This window comes from Ptychodera flava, chromosome 1 (genome assembly GCF_041260155.1).
Source record: "Ptychodera flava strain L36383 chromosome 1, AS_Pfla_20210202, whole genome shotgun sequence".
Classification (NCBI taxonomy): domain Eukaryota; kingdom Metazoa; phylum Hemichordata; class Enteropneusta; family Ptychoderidae; genus Ptychodera; species Ptychodera flava.
Window position 1 is genome coordinate 21,110,467 of NC_091928.1, and position 13,843 is coordinate 21,124,309.

The 13,843-nt window shown below is 37.2% G+C and overlaps 1 protein-coding gene across 1 annotated transcript in view; it reads left to right on the forward strand.

The window, feature by feature from the left end:
* LOC139143469 (transient receptor potential cation channel subfamily M member 1-like) overlaps positions 1 to 13,843 on the forward strand; it is a 112,233-nt gene that overhangs the window by 92,904 nt on the left and 5,486 nt on the right. The window contains exons 18-24 of the mRNA XM_070713811.1: positions 2,244 to 2,301; positions 2,670 to 2,816; positions 4,761 to 4,902; positions 5,448 to 5,531; positions 6,047 to 6,254; positions 7,912 to 7,979; positions 11,110 to 11,241. Coding sequence (XP_070569912.1) covers positions 2,244 to 2,301; positions 2,670 to 2,816; positions 4,761 to 4,902; positions 5,448 to 5,531; positions 6,047 to 6,254; positions 7,912 to 7,979; positions 11,110 to 11,241 — 839 coding nt within the window. The remainder of the gene's footprint in view (positions 1 to 2,243; positions 2,302 to 2,669; positions 2,817 to 4,760; positions 4,903 to 5,447; positions 5,532 to 6,046; positions 6,255 to 7,911; positions 7,980 to 11,109; positions 11,242 to 13,843) is intronic.

A 13,843-nucleotide genomic window follows, 5' to 3' on the forward strand; every position in this document is an offset into this window, starting at 1 on the left:
GCACTGAAAATTAATTGGCTTCGTGCCAACGCGACAATCGCGCACGTTCCACTCATATCGCGGGTGCTGCATCTTTCAAAATTTACCATAGAATTAGTTTATACGGACGATTAATGGAGGGAGGTGTATGATAATAGGGTTATACACAAAATACGGCCCTGTATGGACTCGGGCTCAGTGGGTGACGTATTGGACTCGCCTTCGGCATGTCCAATACGTCACTCACTGAGCCCTCGTCAATACAGGGCCGTATTTTGTGAATAACCCTATGATATATATATATATATATATATATATATATATATATATATATATATATATATATATATATATATATATATATATATATATATATTATATATAATAAAAAATTATATATATATTAAAAAAAAATAATAATAATAATAATAATAATAATAATAATAATGCCAGGTGTGTCGAAATCATACCCTGTCATTTTGCTGCAGTTCCGTGGCCTTTACACGATTTGCGACGCGTGGACGGAAGTGGACTCACCTTTCCGTCCACACACTCATCGAGGAAAGGTGTTGGCCACGGAACTGCTACACATATGCCATTACATAGGCTACTGCTAGGGGTGCGAGGAAACCGTGTGTCTATTTCTACACACGAATTCGATTTCTTCTGATTAGAACGGAATCGGCCAACGAAACTTGATCTGAGTATTCTCGAGACATTTTGTCATTGGATGGGGCATATTTGAAGTATATACTTTCATCTGATAAGTAGTTTATCGGTGAAAAATCACTTACCGGGCGCGGAGTTTCTGTCATCATCAGACGTCGCCATCTTGAAAACACATCCTCATGTGGCCAATGAGCACTATTTTAGTGGTCTACCGTGTCATTCTACATGGTCCGCTGTGGGATCTAGTTGTCAACCGCGGGATTTTTCCGGTCCACGGTTGGTTTTCAGTGGTAAACAGGGTGGTTTCTATTTCCCACCCTATTTCATTCCTACCCCTGAAACTGATCAGCAGATCTCAAATTACGATTCGGAACATATAAAGAAATCATGTCACATAAGTAGTTTGGAGCAATTGAATTGATACATGTGTGTGTGCCAAAATCTACACATATGAATACCTACACATATGAATACATACATACATACATACATACATACATACATACATACATACATACATACATACATACATAGACACACCGCACACACACGTATGTTATAGATAGATAGATAGATAGATAGATAGATAGATAGATAGGTAGATAGATAGATAGATAGATAGATAGATTGCAAGTCAGTTATGAATGAAGAGGAATTTGCTGCTGCACCGGCATTTTGAGAGGAATTCTGTTCGCTTGTTAAGGGTAGATTTGCTGTCTGAATAGATAACATGGAGTTTTTCTGTTACCACAGGTTAAAGTGCTTGGTTTTATTTGAATAGGGGGAGCCCTGTCGATGATTGGCCATTTGATATCTTATCTTCTTTTGTTATGTTTGAGTTTCCATTTGAATTTTGAGCGTTCTGTGCTGTTTCAGTTATTGGATGTTTTGAAGGTATGCTTGTGATACGTGTATCTTTGTTTGAAAGTTCAGTCTGTGAGTCCGATGGAGTGTTTCTGATCATCGTTTGAGGTGAATCAGTTTCCTGAGAGTCGTTTGTGCGGCAGTTGCACAATTTTACTTGTTCATTTTCTTTATGCTCTAGTTGGTTGTTGTTGGCTTTGATTATGCTGCCCATGTTTCTGGAGCAACTGTAGCTTACTTTTACAGTATTTTTATCGAAGAGCTCGTTTAGAGCTTGGCTTTCGAGAAACTGAATATTAATCAAGTTCAGGAATTTTCTGCCGATGTTGGTTTTTCACTGCTTTATCCAACAGTCGGTTGAACCTAATGATTCGTCAGGTCTGCTCTATATATGTCGCTCTGATTTCAATAAAACAACCTGCAGAGTGACAACTACAGGTTCCTAGATTCTCAGTATTACCGCCCTGCAGAAATGCATTGAGCGCTATACTTTGCCTGCATTGACAAGCAAATCGCTTATACACGCACACACACACACACACACACACACACACACACACACATATATATATATATATATATATATATATATATATATGCTCTGATCCCAAGTCAGCTGTATTTCTCTAATATGTTAATGTTATTCAAAGTCTATACCGTTTACTACTTGTTATGACATATAATCATTTGTGGTTTTTTTGCATATCTTCATGGCATCACCTAAACACCAGGCGATTCCAATCAGCTGTCGTTTCGAAATATTTTCCTCTGGGCAATCGAAACACGGAGGTGAGTACTGTTCTGCATTTTAATTTGCTAAAGTTATGTCATTATTCGGCCTGAAGGACATTGTCTGCTTTCCGTCGGGCGATAACTGCTGTTTGCAAAACTTTCAGTTACACATGCACTTCAGGGGGTTTTTGTTTTGGTATAGTTTGCCGTAGAAAAACTACAACAATGTAAACGGTTAAATGCAAGCGTCGTCTTTAATTCGAAATATGATACTCATAGGAGCTTATCGATCATATTTTTTGATTTTGTTTGTTTCACAAAAGTCTACGTCTAGATCATCAGGAATAAGCATATACTACAATTTCTTTCAGTAATCAACCTGCGAAATGATTAAGCGTCCTTGTTATTTTATTCGGTTATTTTAGGTTCGATCTGGCAGAGTTTGCTTTTGCAAAATTGCAAGAAGATGCAATAATCACGTCATTAGTTGTCAGTATTGCATTTCGAAAAGTAGCGGAAACGATGCCTTCCCAGCGACATACGGAAAATGAAAAGTACATGACTCTCTCAAGGTAATTATTAAATCACATAGTTTTTATCGAATAATTGGTGTTCCCCGCATTGTTTTAAAATAACGATTGCACATTGGTGCTAGCCCATTTTTTAAAATTGCTTCCCTATTTGAATCTTCGCAAAACTAAAATTAAATAATACCACGACAAAGACAGGAGTACATGACATTTTGGTACAATGCGCGACATATCGCATGTGCCACCCTTTAAGTAGTATATTTAGCTTATGGTATCAAAATTGAGTGTAAACAGGTTAACAATTATTATATTATGTCAACAATTATGTTTACGACGTTGCATATTTGTTACCCAGTAGTTTTAGCACCCAAAAAAGTAGGTTTACAAAGCAGAAGATCTCCTCAGTGCTTTATGAGCAACTTTATTGCGAAATGTTTTTTTTTCTATAAAAAAAGTCTTTAGGCTGCTTTAACAAATACTGGGGCTGGAGGAAGTAAGGGGGATTAAAAAATTCTGGAGGTAATAGAGGAACTAGAAAGTTTTGCTGTAGGTACAAGGGTAAGACCTAAGGTATTTTGGTTCCCTATTGGTTTTTAATTTTCTGACTCGATAGTTTACACCGTTCCCTCAGGGATCTCCATGAATTTAATAATGTAATTAGTTCTAGCACGAACTTTTTATGTACTGCCCGGGGAAGGGGGCTCTGTCACAGGGAAAGTATACTACGCATTTGACTCAAGGGTTTGGCCCCTTCCCACCCTTTTTCGCTTCATGAAGACTGACTGAGGAAATATTGAGGCATAATGTAACTTTCAACCTCTACGTCTGCCTTAGGCACACTTTTGACCAATAATTTAGAAGAAATTTTGATATTGGACACAGTTTTGGGGAAAATGTCGATTTTTTGACGCAAAATTCAATGTATAGGATGGCGCACCCCAACGATTTCAGACGAATTGGTATAGTTTGTGATTTGTAGTTCGTAGTCTCCAAGGTACACCTACAGGGTTTTCTGTTGACTCTGCGATTGCGCAAATTGCGCATTTCGAGCAATTGTCTGCCCTTGGAAAATTACTGATAACCCAGAAATCGCACACAAAACACTTCAAGCAAAGACGTCCACGTATATAAGGGTTACCCAAGCACATAGCGACAAGTGAATTTGCTGTTGTTTCTAGTCATACTCCCTCGGAAAAGACAAGTCGCCTGTCATTCAGCTTTGGTGACATGCTTGATTCTCCATGGATACTAGAGCAGTTTTATGTTCATGTTTAGGTAGCGGTAAAGTTTAAAAGCAGAACTTGAAACACGGTATCAATGAGCGAATTATGGAAAATTCCAGATTTTGTGTAGGCACGCTGCGGTGACGATCGAGCTTGATCGCAATAAAACACAATCGTTCGATCGGCGCATATTTTCATGGATTTAAACCCCAAATTTTGTACCAAATCGTGTGCAAGTGAACAAATACGTCATATTCTGAGTCGGGGAAGCCTGTGGGTGACAAATCGACAGAAGATGGAGAGCAGCCGGGCATCACAAGCTGACAAACATCATGATGTCGATGTTAGTACGGGTGCTGCATGCGACATAGTCGACGAAACTGAACTCTGTGGCGATCATAATGATATCGGGGAAGCCTTCCTAGGAAGACAAAATCAACATCAACGGTGACTGCCCCCTAAAATGTCACGTCTGTCCCTGTTTTTGATGAATGGGGCACTTTGCCCCCTTCAATGAACATGCAGAGAAAACACTGCGCCTGTACCCAGGGGACCCTGTGTCACGGAATCAACCTTCGATGCCAGATGAGGGGCCCACTTTAGCTATGGTATAGTGCTATTTGACCTCAGCAGTAGTAAACTCTCCTCCAATCAAAACGACAAATTTGCAGATGTGACACCTTTGAATGATATTACATAATTGAAGATGTATTACCTTTCAACATTACTCTGACGTTACCGACACATTTCATTAACGTTTAAGAGAGTATGAAAGAAAAGCAACAAGACTCATCGAGATAGCACATGAGCAAGATCCCGGAGAGGTGGAAAACATCCTGGAACACAAACACAAGCACTGGAGAAATTTCACATGCCTTAAAGTAGCGATAAGGGGAAAAGCCAAGGTAAATCAACGATTCACAAATGGAATGGAATTATCTATCATTAGAGGTTTTTGCAATGTTAGACATTGAGCCTTGGTCCTATGTGAAATATAGACAGTCGGACTAAGAAGGCCCATGAACAAAGTGTCAAATGTGTCACTTCTGTCATAGATCACTGTAATAAACTAAAGTGCAATGTACACACATTATCGGAAACGATACAGAACAGACATCAGAAGCATGCGGTCTGAACCTTGACAATTATGATAGAATTCAAAGTTCGAGTGGCAAGGGGCTACCGAGCCACTTTATTCGGCATATAACGAATCAAATCAAGAAGCCCAGGTAGTCACAGCGACTTTATTTCTTCCTACAATATATCAGCGCATGATGGCGTTACTGTAGCTCATTTGTCTCCTTCTAACGCTTTTCAATGAGTCTTTGTACAGTCAATGACAGTTCTCAGTTATCGGATAAACCATTTATTCTTCTATTTATTTATTTTTTTTCATTGAATTTCGTCCATGATTATAACAGAGGAAAATGTGAACTTTCACCCTTCATAGGTGTTCTTGTCCCTCGATGTCTGTCAGAAGACTCTTCGAAAGCAATGGTATGGCCACATCGACACAATCCATTTTGAGAAAACGGTAAATATAACATGCTAAAAGTGCTATAATGAATTAGTAAAGCCCCTGATCTGAAACTCCTATAACGTCATATCAGGTCGGGCACAAATTGTTGTCATAACCATACATAATTAACACCATAACCGTTAGGGCTTTTCCATGCTAGTATGTTTTTTTTCAAGATTTAATTATCATTGGATCTAGGCACCGTGGTGGACCTTCCCGACAAGCCGACAATTTCGTTATTACACCTGCAGTACTTTAATAAATTCAAGCGTTCAATTTCCCGAGAGTATTAAGTGGTTAATTCAAACGTAGCATGACTTCTGACCAAGGCTTGTAGCTTCAGGTTTTCCTCGCCAGCTTGATTCAAGCATTGTCAACATATTTGGCAATTGTTTATTGACATTATTTTCACAAGTCAGTATTCTATACATCTGCACTTTTGTAGAAGCGGTTGACAATTATAGTAACTCTTTTTATTTTACCCATGTATATCTTGAACTTTCTCAATGTAAGTTTTGTTTGGTACTCAGGTTATGTTAGTGGCGCCATTTTACTGGCTTGTTGCCTGCAGTGATTGTATAAAAGTTGATATTTCTGAAGAGCCATCAGGGAGGGAAGAGCCAGATACAAATAATGCTAATAGATCGACTTGGCAGCCAGAAGACGGTGCATTACAATATGAGAGGCAACGACAAAACAAAGGATCAACAGATACCAAGATGACCGCACGGGATAACGGTAATACCTCTAGCATTAAGTATTGTAGGACCGGAGGAATATTTGCCTAATATATGGGCCACATATTATATATGTAAATCATTTTAAAACAAAATGTAAACCAAAATGACTCGCACACTTACCGTGGTCACCTCAAAGTCAGATATTTCATGCGCAAAGACTTTATTCTATCGACTATCAAGGCAGAAAAATATTTTCCATGCTACGGTCTGTTGTATTAATAATACTTTTTTTCCGTCGTATGTCCCTACATTGAAGTTGAGACCTCATGCAGCGTTTAGCTGCTTAGTGGTCTTCATTGATTATATGTAAAACATGTCGTATACAAATATATAATCAATGTACTTACTGTAGGTAGCGTCGCGATAGCCTACGACTTCAACGAAAAAATGCCAACATTGAAAATATTTGAACGCAGAGCTGTCGGAAAATACTTTTATCTCTCCCAACACCCGTATATTTTTATGGTAGATACAGATCTTGATGTGTGTCTAAAGCTAATTGCATATTGAAATATGCGTCCGGGAGCTTGAACTGACGTTATTCAATAGGAGAAACACAGCTGAAGTGGAGATGTGCCGTTATTTGATAAACTATCAATAAATGACATTATTTTTCTCTGTTCCAAAGAGCGATTGTATGACAATATCACTTATCTATATCTATTCTTAATTGGCAGAGGTTTGAATTCAAATTATTTTTATTCAAAATTTTAGAAATTTTTGCCATACAAAACTATTGATTTATTTTAAAGTATTGAAAAATCTATTATGAAAATTTCACGAAAATGATCAAGTCAGAGTGGAGCCAATTTTTTTGAAATGTTGAAACCCTGAGAAAAAAGAATCGGATGATTTGCATAAATGTGCATTTCTTCCTCACTCAACTATATTAAAAGATGAACCGGACAAACTTTTTTACTGTTTGATTAATTAATTTATGAAAATTGATTGAAACTTTACAAAAGGTGATTTTTAGCAAAATACGTCGTTATATGTGCAACTTCACCTTAACAGAAAGAAATTCTTCCGTAACAAAAAGTTCTAAGGAATAAAATGATTTAATAATAAATGTTTGGCATGAAAGTACTGTATTCAATAAAGTATAATAATGCTCCGTGATGTCGAAGAGAGGGAAATTGAAATTGATACATTTGAGGTTAATATTACGTCTTTATAACATGTAGATGCCCTCGATGATTGAATAAAATTTACTGTACTGTAATGTAGAGCTTGAACTGATGTTTTTGAATAGGAGAAAAACTACTAAAATGAGGATGGGCCAATATTTGATAAACTATCAATAAATAAGGTTTTAACTTTCCAATGGGCAGTTGTATGACAATATTACGTAAAACCTAAAAATATTGCAATGCCGCCTTCCTTGAGGGATTTTACTACTTTGAACCACATACTTCTACACTAGCAATTGTCGACCAGCGGAAGAACAAAGACCATGATTCTGGTTGAAGAAAGGTTTACAAAACTGAAGCCGATTTTATTGTAATATTTACGTACATTTTTTGGAATGTGAATTCTAGTAATTTCTATGTTTGACCATACAAACTTACTTAACTTAATCTAGGCAACATATTGAGAAACCGAGAAACAGATGTTTCTATAAAATATCACGGTTCATATCTATGTTTTACATGCAGTTGTTCGTTATTTCAAGAAATGCAAAGCCTTCTACAGTTCTCCGATAGCAAACTTTACATCGCACTGCGTAAGTATTGGCAGTATAATTTATTGAATAAACCAAATGTATTCACTCTATATTTGTCTTGTATTTTGTTGATCAACCTCTACAAGAAAGAAAATCTTATAACCATGGTTTCGTGTACTAAATCACGTACACACTAACCTACAGTTTATAAACCCATAAGGGAGCATTCGTTATTTACGGGGAGGGGGGCCGGTGGAAATCAGGGGGGGTTGACTTTTACAAAACCGCTTTTTAGGGGGGGGGGTCAAATTTTACAATCAATGATTGAAGGGGGCCAAATTTTACAAAGCTTTGTATTGAGTTATGGAAAACAAAATTGACTTTGGAATTTCACCAAAATGTTGCTTGTGTAACCGATGTTTCGAGACGGCAGAATAATAACCGACCAAAGCTCAGCCAAATTTATTTCTCTAGCAGGGCCAACAAGTCTGAGACTGGCGTTAACCTCTCTAGAGCAGCAACAGAGCATGTAGCCCTGAGTACAGGTCTGTGTGTTCCTGGCGTTATACGGCCTCCACCACAGCCCTCCAACGGTCTTTGGAGATAACTGGGGTCTCTGCAGCGAGATTCAAAATGGGGATCTCCATGGGTAAACAACTTGTTGAGTATGTTATATTTCAGAAAATGAGCGGTTTTGGACGTTAGGAGAAGTCAATCGCATCTTTTCTGGGATTGGTTAGGAGGTAAAGGTAGGCAGGGAAAGGATTTTGCCCCAATAGAGCAGAATTTCGGCCAAAAAGACCGTTAAGTCTTCATTGCGGTCCAGATCCAGGCCGCAGAGACCTCAAGTCTCTTCAAAGACCATTGCAGGGCTGTGGTAGAGGCCATATAATGCTGGGAACACACGTGCACACACCTGTACGCAGGGATACACAGCATGGGGCATGAAATGAGGAACCAACACACAGTCATATAATGTAACAAACATCTGTATATTACTATATTGTGTCAAATATCAGGGTCTACATACAAAATAGTAAAACCGTACTTCAAAACTATAAATATTACTCCATGGTAACAATAACCGTACTGATCGACCTCCCGACGGCAGGAGTCGAACACACTTTCAGAACAAAAACTCTGTTCAAACCCTTTCTAAATGCTTAACAATTTCTATGGAAAACTTAACGCTACCACAGAGGTACCTCAGACTTGACCACGCGGCTGGGAAACACAGATAGTTCACACGCAACTTTAACTAATGTTCGATGATGAGCACAATTGTAAGTCCCGTGTAATGTCTGCACATGAAAGTCGGCGACAACACACGCAATTCACTGCTAAGCAGCGTCCAGTTCAGCTACCACGGGAGCAGCCATCTTAGATCTTTGTTTACTTCCGGTCGGGACATGCCGAACTAATCTGAAGTCTTCCTCTGCTAACTCCGCGCATCGACAAAAGTTCAGTGGAACAATCATAAATAATGTTCTCAATACATGACAATCTCAGACATCTGACTGAACTCATAAACGGAATAAAGTTCACAGTTAACACACAATTTGCTGCAGAAAGATCAGCTTTCAACTTGTGGTGATATTATCATCTCAGCGTGCAGTGCGTATATTGCAAATATACGACACGGCTTTCACTTGTGTGAGCAATGTTCGTTCCATTGACTAAAGTAGAGGATGGCGTAGGGTTTAAATAAGCAGTCCGATCCGCATAAAGTTCGATCTCTGCCACTCACCGGTTTCTTTAAATATCTGCTGACTTGAGTAAAACTCAAAATAGAGAAATATCTGACTTAAAAAGCACACGCTGACACTCAAACCTTCCAGTGCCAGTGCAGCATGCAACGTAAAACACTCTCTGGAAAGTTCCCGTCTTGGACTCCCTAGGTATACAGTGATAACACACAAGAACTCCCAGGCAAAATAGAAAATACACAGATCCTCCATACATAATCTATGAGAAGCTATGAATAATTTCTTTTAAATACAAAACTAGCTAAATCTGTGTATTTATAGACTCTTGATTATTGATTACTCGATCAAACTAGGGTAGTTACCAGTGCATGTGTGAGCAAGAAATTTGATTTTGGAATATCACCGAATTGTTGATTCACTATCTTGTCTATAAGGAAACTATGAATAATATTTTTCCATTACAAAACTAGTTAAATCTGTGTGTTTATGTACGCTTGATTATTGATATTAATGTACTTGATTAGACTAGAGTGGTTACAAGTGGATGTTTGTGCAAGAAATTTGATTTTGGAATGTCACCGAAATGTTGATTCACTATCTTGTCTATGAGGAAACTATGAATAATTTTTTTCCAATATAAAACTAGGTAAATCTGTGTATTTATGTACTCTTGATTATTGATATTAGTGTACTTGATTAGACTAGAGCGATTATAAGTTCATGTGTGTGCAAAAAATTTGATTTTGGCATTTCATAAAAAATGCTGATTCTCTAGTATGTGAGGAAACTTTTTCAGCCCGGGGCCACAGGGTTATGAATCAAATCTGATGAATTTTTGTTCATGAGGGGGTCACATTTTACAATTGATGAATTGAGGGGGGTTCAAATTTTAGAAATTTGATTTGGAGGGGGGGGTCGCTTTTACGTTTCATTTGTCGCTCAAATTCCACCGCCCCCCCCCCGTAAATAACGAATGCTCCCTAACATACTCATGATACCGCAAGTCTTTCCGAATATCATAACGGTCTACGGGTAATAATAAAAAATCAATTCATTTTTCATCGAGATAAACCAGATTGTTGTCTACATGTCCATACCTCAGCTCAGCTGTTATCTTGTAAAACTACTTTATCGTGTGATCGACATCTCTTATAATTCGTGCACTCAATTCGATGAAAAGTATTTTTGTGAGGTCTTGTTTTTGTTTTTTCTACTTCGAAATTTGATGTATTTTTATCCGTTGTTGTAACCGAAAATATCTTCAAACAAACGGTAGATTACGGCTACTTTTGTTTAAGAAATTCCCTGCTCAGTATCAATAGGATAAAGGATTTGTCCAAGTATGCGGCTTAGGGTACACGTAAACATGTTTAAGGCAACTTTCGTTCATTACTTCGCCTTGAAAATATAATTACGGTTTTTTTTCCATTATGTTCAATCATTAATTTTCCTTTCTTGTTTACGCCCTCTTGATATTCCTCCAGGTATCGTACGTTATGTTTTTGCTATTATATGCGTGTGTGTTGACTTTGAGTCACCTAGACAGCACATTCCCTCTGGCCGATTTCGTTGCTCATGTGTGGATTCTTGCCATTCTCATTGAAATTGCAAGAGCGGTGAGTATAAACAATATCTGTACCTTAAAAGTTAATTTAATGGTGACTTATAAGCCCATTGGGCGAGAAAGCTCCTGCAGTTGCAGTTCACAATAATAAACAATTCGTGTAGCAACGTAGAACGTTGAATGTTTTATTATTTATGTCTTTTGAAGACTTTGCCGTCACTGGTCACTGCAATGCAACTAACATGCCAAGTCTTACATGGCGTGTACTTATTTGCATATATTTTGTGTATTATATATATATATATAATATATATATATATATATATATATATGTATTATATATATATATATTTACTTTCACTGAGTTGATTATGATAACCTACATATCTGTTGAGTTTTCCTCATGATATTCCGCCCTCAAGATTTTTGATTTCTTTCACCTTTGCTTGAATTTCAAACGACCAGGGAAACGGACTTGAGCAGCTTTTGCCATTTTTTTTACATCTCCCATTGCCTCAAAGCACAGGAAAACGATTACTGCATTTCTGATATGTTATGTTTACCAAAATAGGGTAATAAAGTGCTAATTGATTAATAGTTTAATTGATTTATTGATTAATTATGTAACCTCATTTTAATGGGTTGTGAAGGTCAGCTAGGGCCATTGCATGTGACTAAGAAATAGGAAATTCAATTGCACGAGTAAATAAAACCTTAAGTTTACATAGGCTGGTAGGCAGGAAGGGGCTGTTGGCTTTGCACCCGTACACAAATGATCAATCACGGTCCCATAGAGGGATTTCTCTATCATTGTCATGCAGTCGAAATAACGAAAACACCAGACGATTTTTATCAATATTATCTACGCATTTCACAATGGTGACAGTAATACAATTTTCTTAATATTTCTGTCAAGGAGACACTGCCCAATACGTATACAATATAAAATGATGTTTTTATCATTTTTGTAATGATTAATCACAATGTCTAAATTAGAGCAGCGACCAGCTTCACCGGGCCTAAGCACTTGTAAACACTGGCAAAAGGTACCAGCGTGATAATGCATAACGCTCTAATGCCGTCAGATGCTTCATCTCATCAAATAAGCAGATAAGAACTGAAAATGCTCACGTGTTTCATTGCACTTTTGTGGAAATTTAAACTTTTGCCACATGTTTGCAACTTCATTGAAAGTGTCATGATCAACATCATGAACAAGACTCGCCACAGATTAATTGTAAAGGTCGTTAAGTATACAAATATGTAATTAGCTGAAATGAAAATACTAAATTTCTTTGACTGCTGTCATTGTATTACAACTTTATATAGCAAGTGTTGCCTTTTGTCGAGTCCTTCAAGCTATATATTCCACACAGGGAAAGCTGATTAGATATGCAGATTATAAATTAGCTGATATGAAAATGCGAAATGGCCTTCAATATTGTTTTAACCTGGTGTCATCGATATACATAGTATGTTTTGCCAACTTTTTTAATCAACTATATCCCGGTATACATCGTTAATCATGAAAGTTCAAAAATAAGGAAATTAGGAATTTGCTGAAATAAAATGCTTAACGACTGTGAATAATGTTTTATCGAAGTATCTTCATTGTACATAGCAAGTTTCGTCAACCTTGGTCAAGTCGATCAAGATATATATCCATAATTAGGAAAGGTCATTATATATGTCAATTGGGAGTTGGCTGAAGTAAAAAATGTTTAATGATTTTCAATAGCGTATCATAGTATCTTTAATGTACATAGCAAGTTTCATCAACTTTGGTCAAGTCAATTCAGATATATTTCCCTAATTGGGAAAGTTCATTAAATAAGAAAAATTAGGAATTGGCTAACATAAAAATGCTTAATGACTTCCAAGATTGTTGTATCATTAGTATCGTCAATTGATATATGTAGCAAGCTTCGTCAACTTTGGTCTAGTCAATTCAGATTTATATCCCTAACTAACAAAGTTCATTGAATATGCAAATTAGGAATTGGCTGGAGTAAAAAGGCATAATAACTTTAGAAATGTCAAATCATACTTTCATTAAGTGTGCAAATAAGCAATCTTGTTTCATATAACACCTGATATATCTTGATGTGATCAGCATATGTAGCAAATCTCATCATCATGTGCTGTCGTTGTCAATGTATTCGTTTTTTTTTCTAAATCATTATTTATGCAAATTAGCAAAAAGTAAGCAAGCCACAACCACCAAAATAATCAGTTCTTGCCTTTGCAAAGTGAAACTATGTACCTGATTTAATTTTGAGCTAATTGGCCACTTTCAGATATCGGACAGACAGACACAGACACAGAGACAGACAGGCAGACAGACAGACATCGCCGCGACATCAGCTTACGTGTGTGAATACGTGAGCTAAAAAGGGTGTAGCACTTGTGGTGACTGTTTTATAGGCATATTCGTGTAATCAACGTCAAAGGTCGTCTGGGTCACTTGACATTGGCAAAAACAGTTGTTTCCAAATTTCTCCCTGTATACCAAAACTCAGACATCTTGCTCTATTGCCCAGCCGGAAATTAGTTATGTGAATGTTTAATGATATACATGGTGTGGCGCCGTAAGGTGTTTGACACTTTTTTTTCCCCAAATATTAAGGCAATGGGACTTCTTGTTACTGATTTTT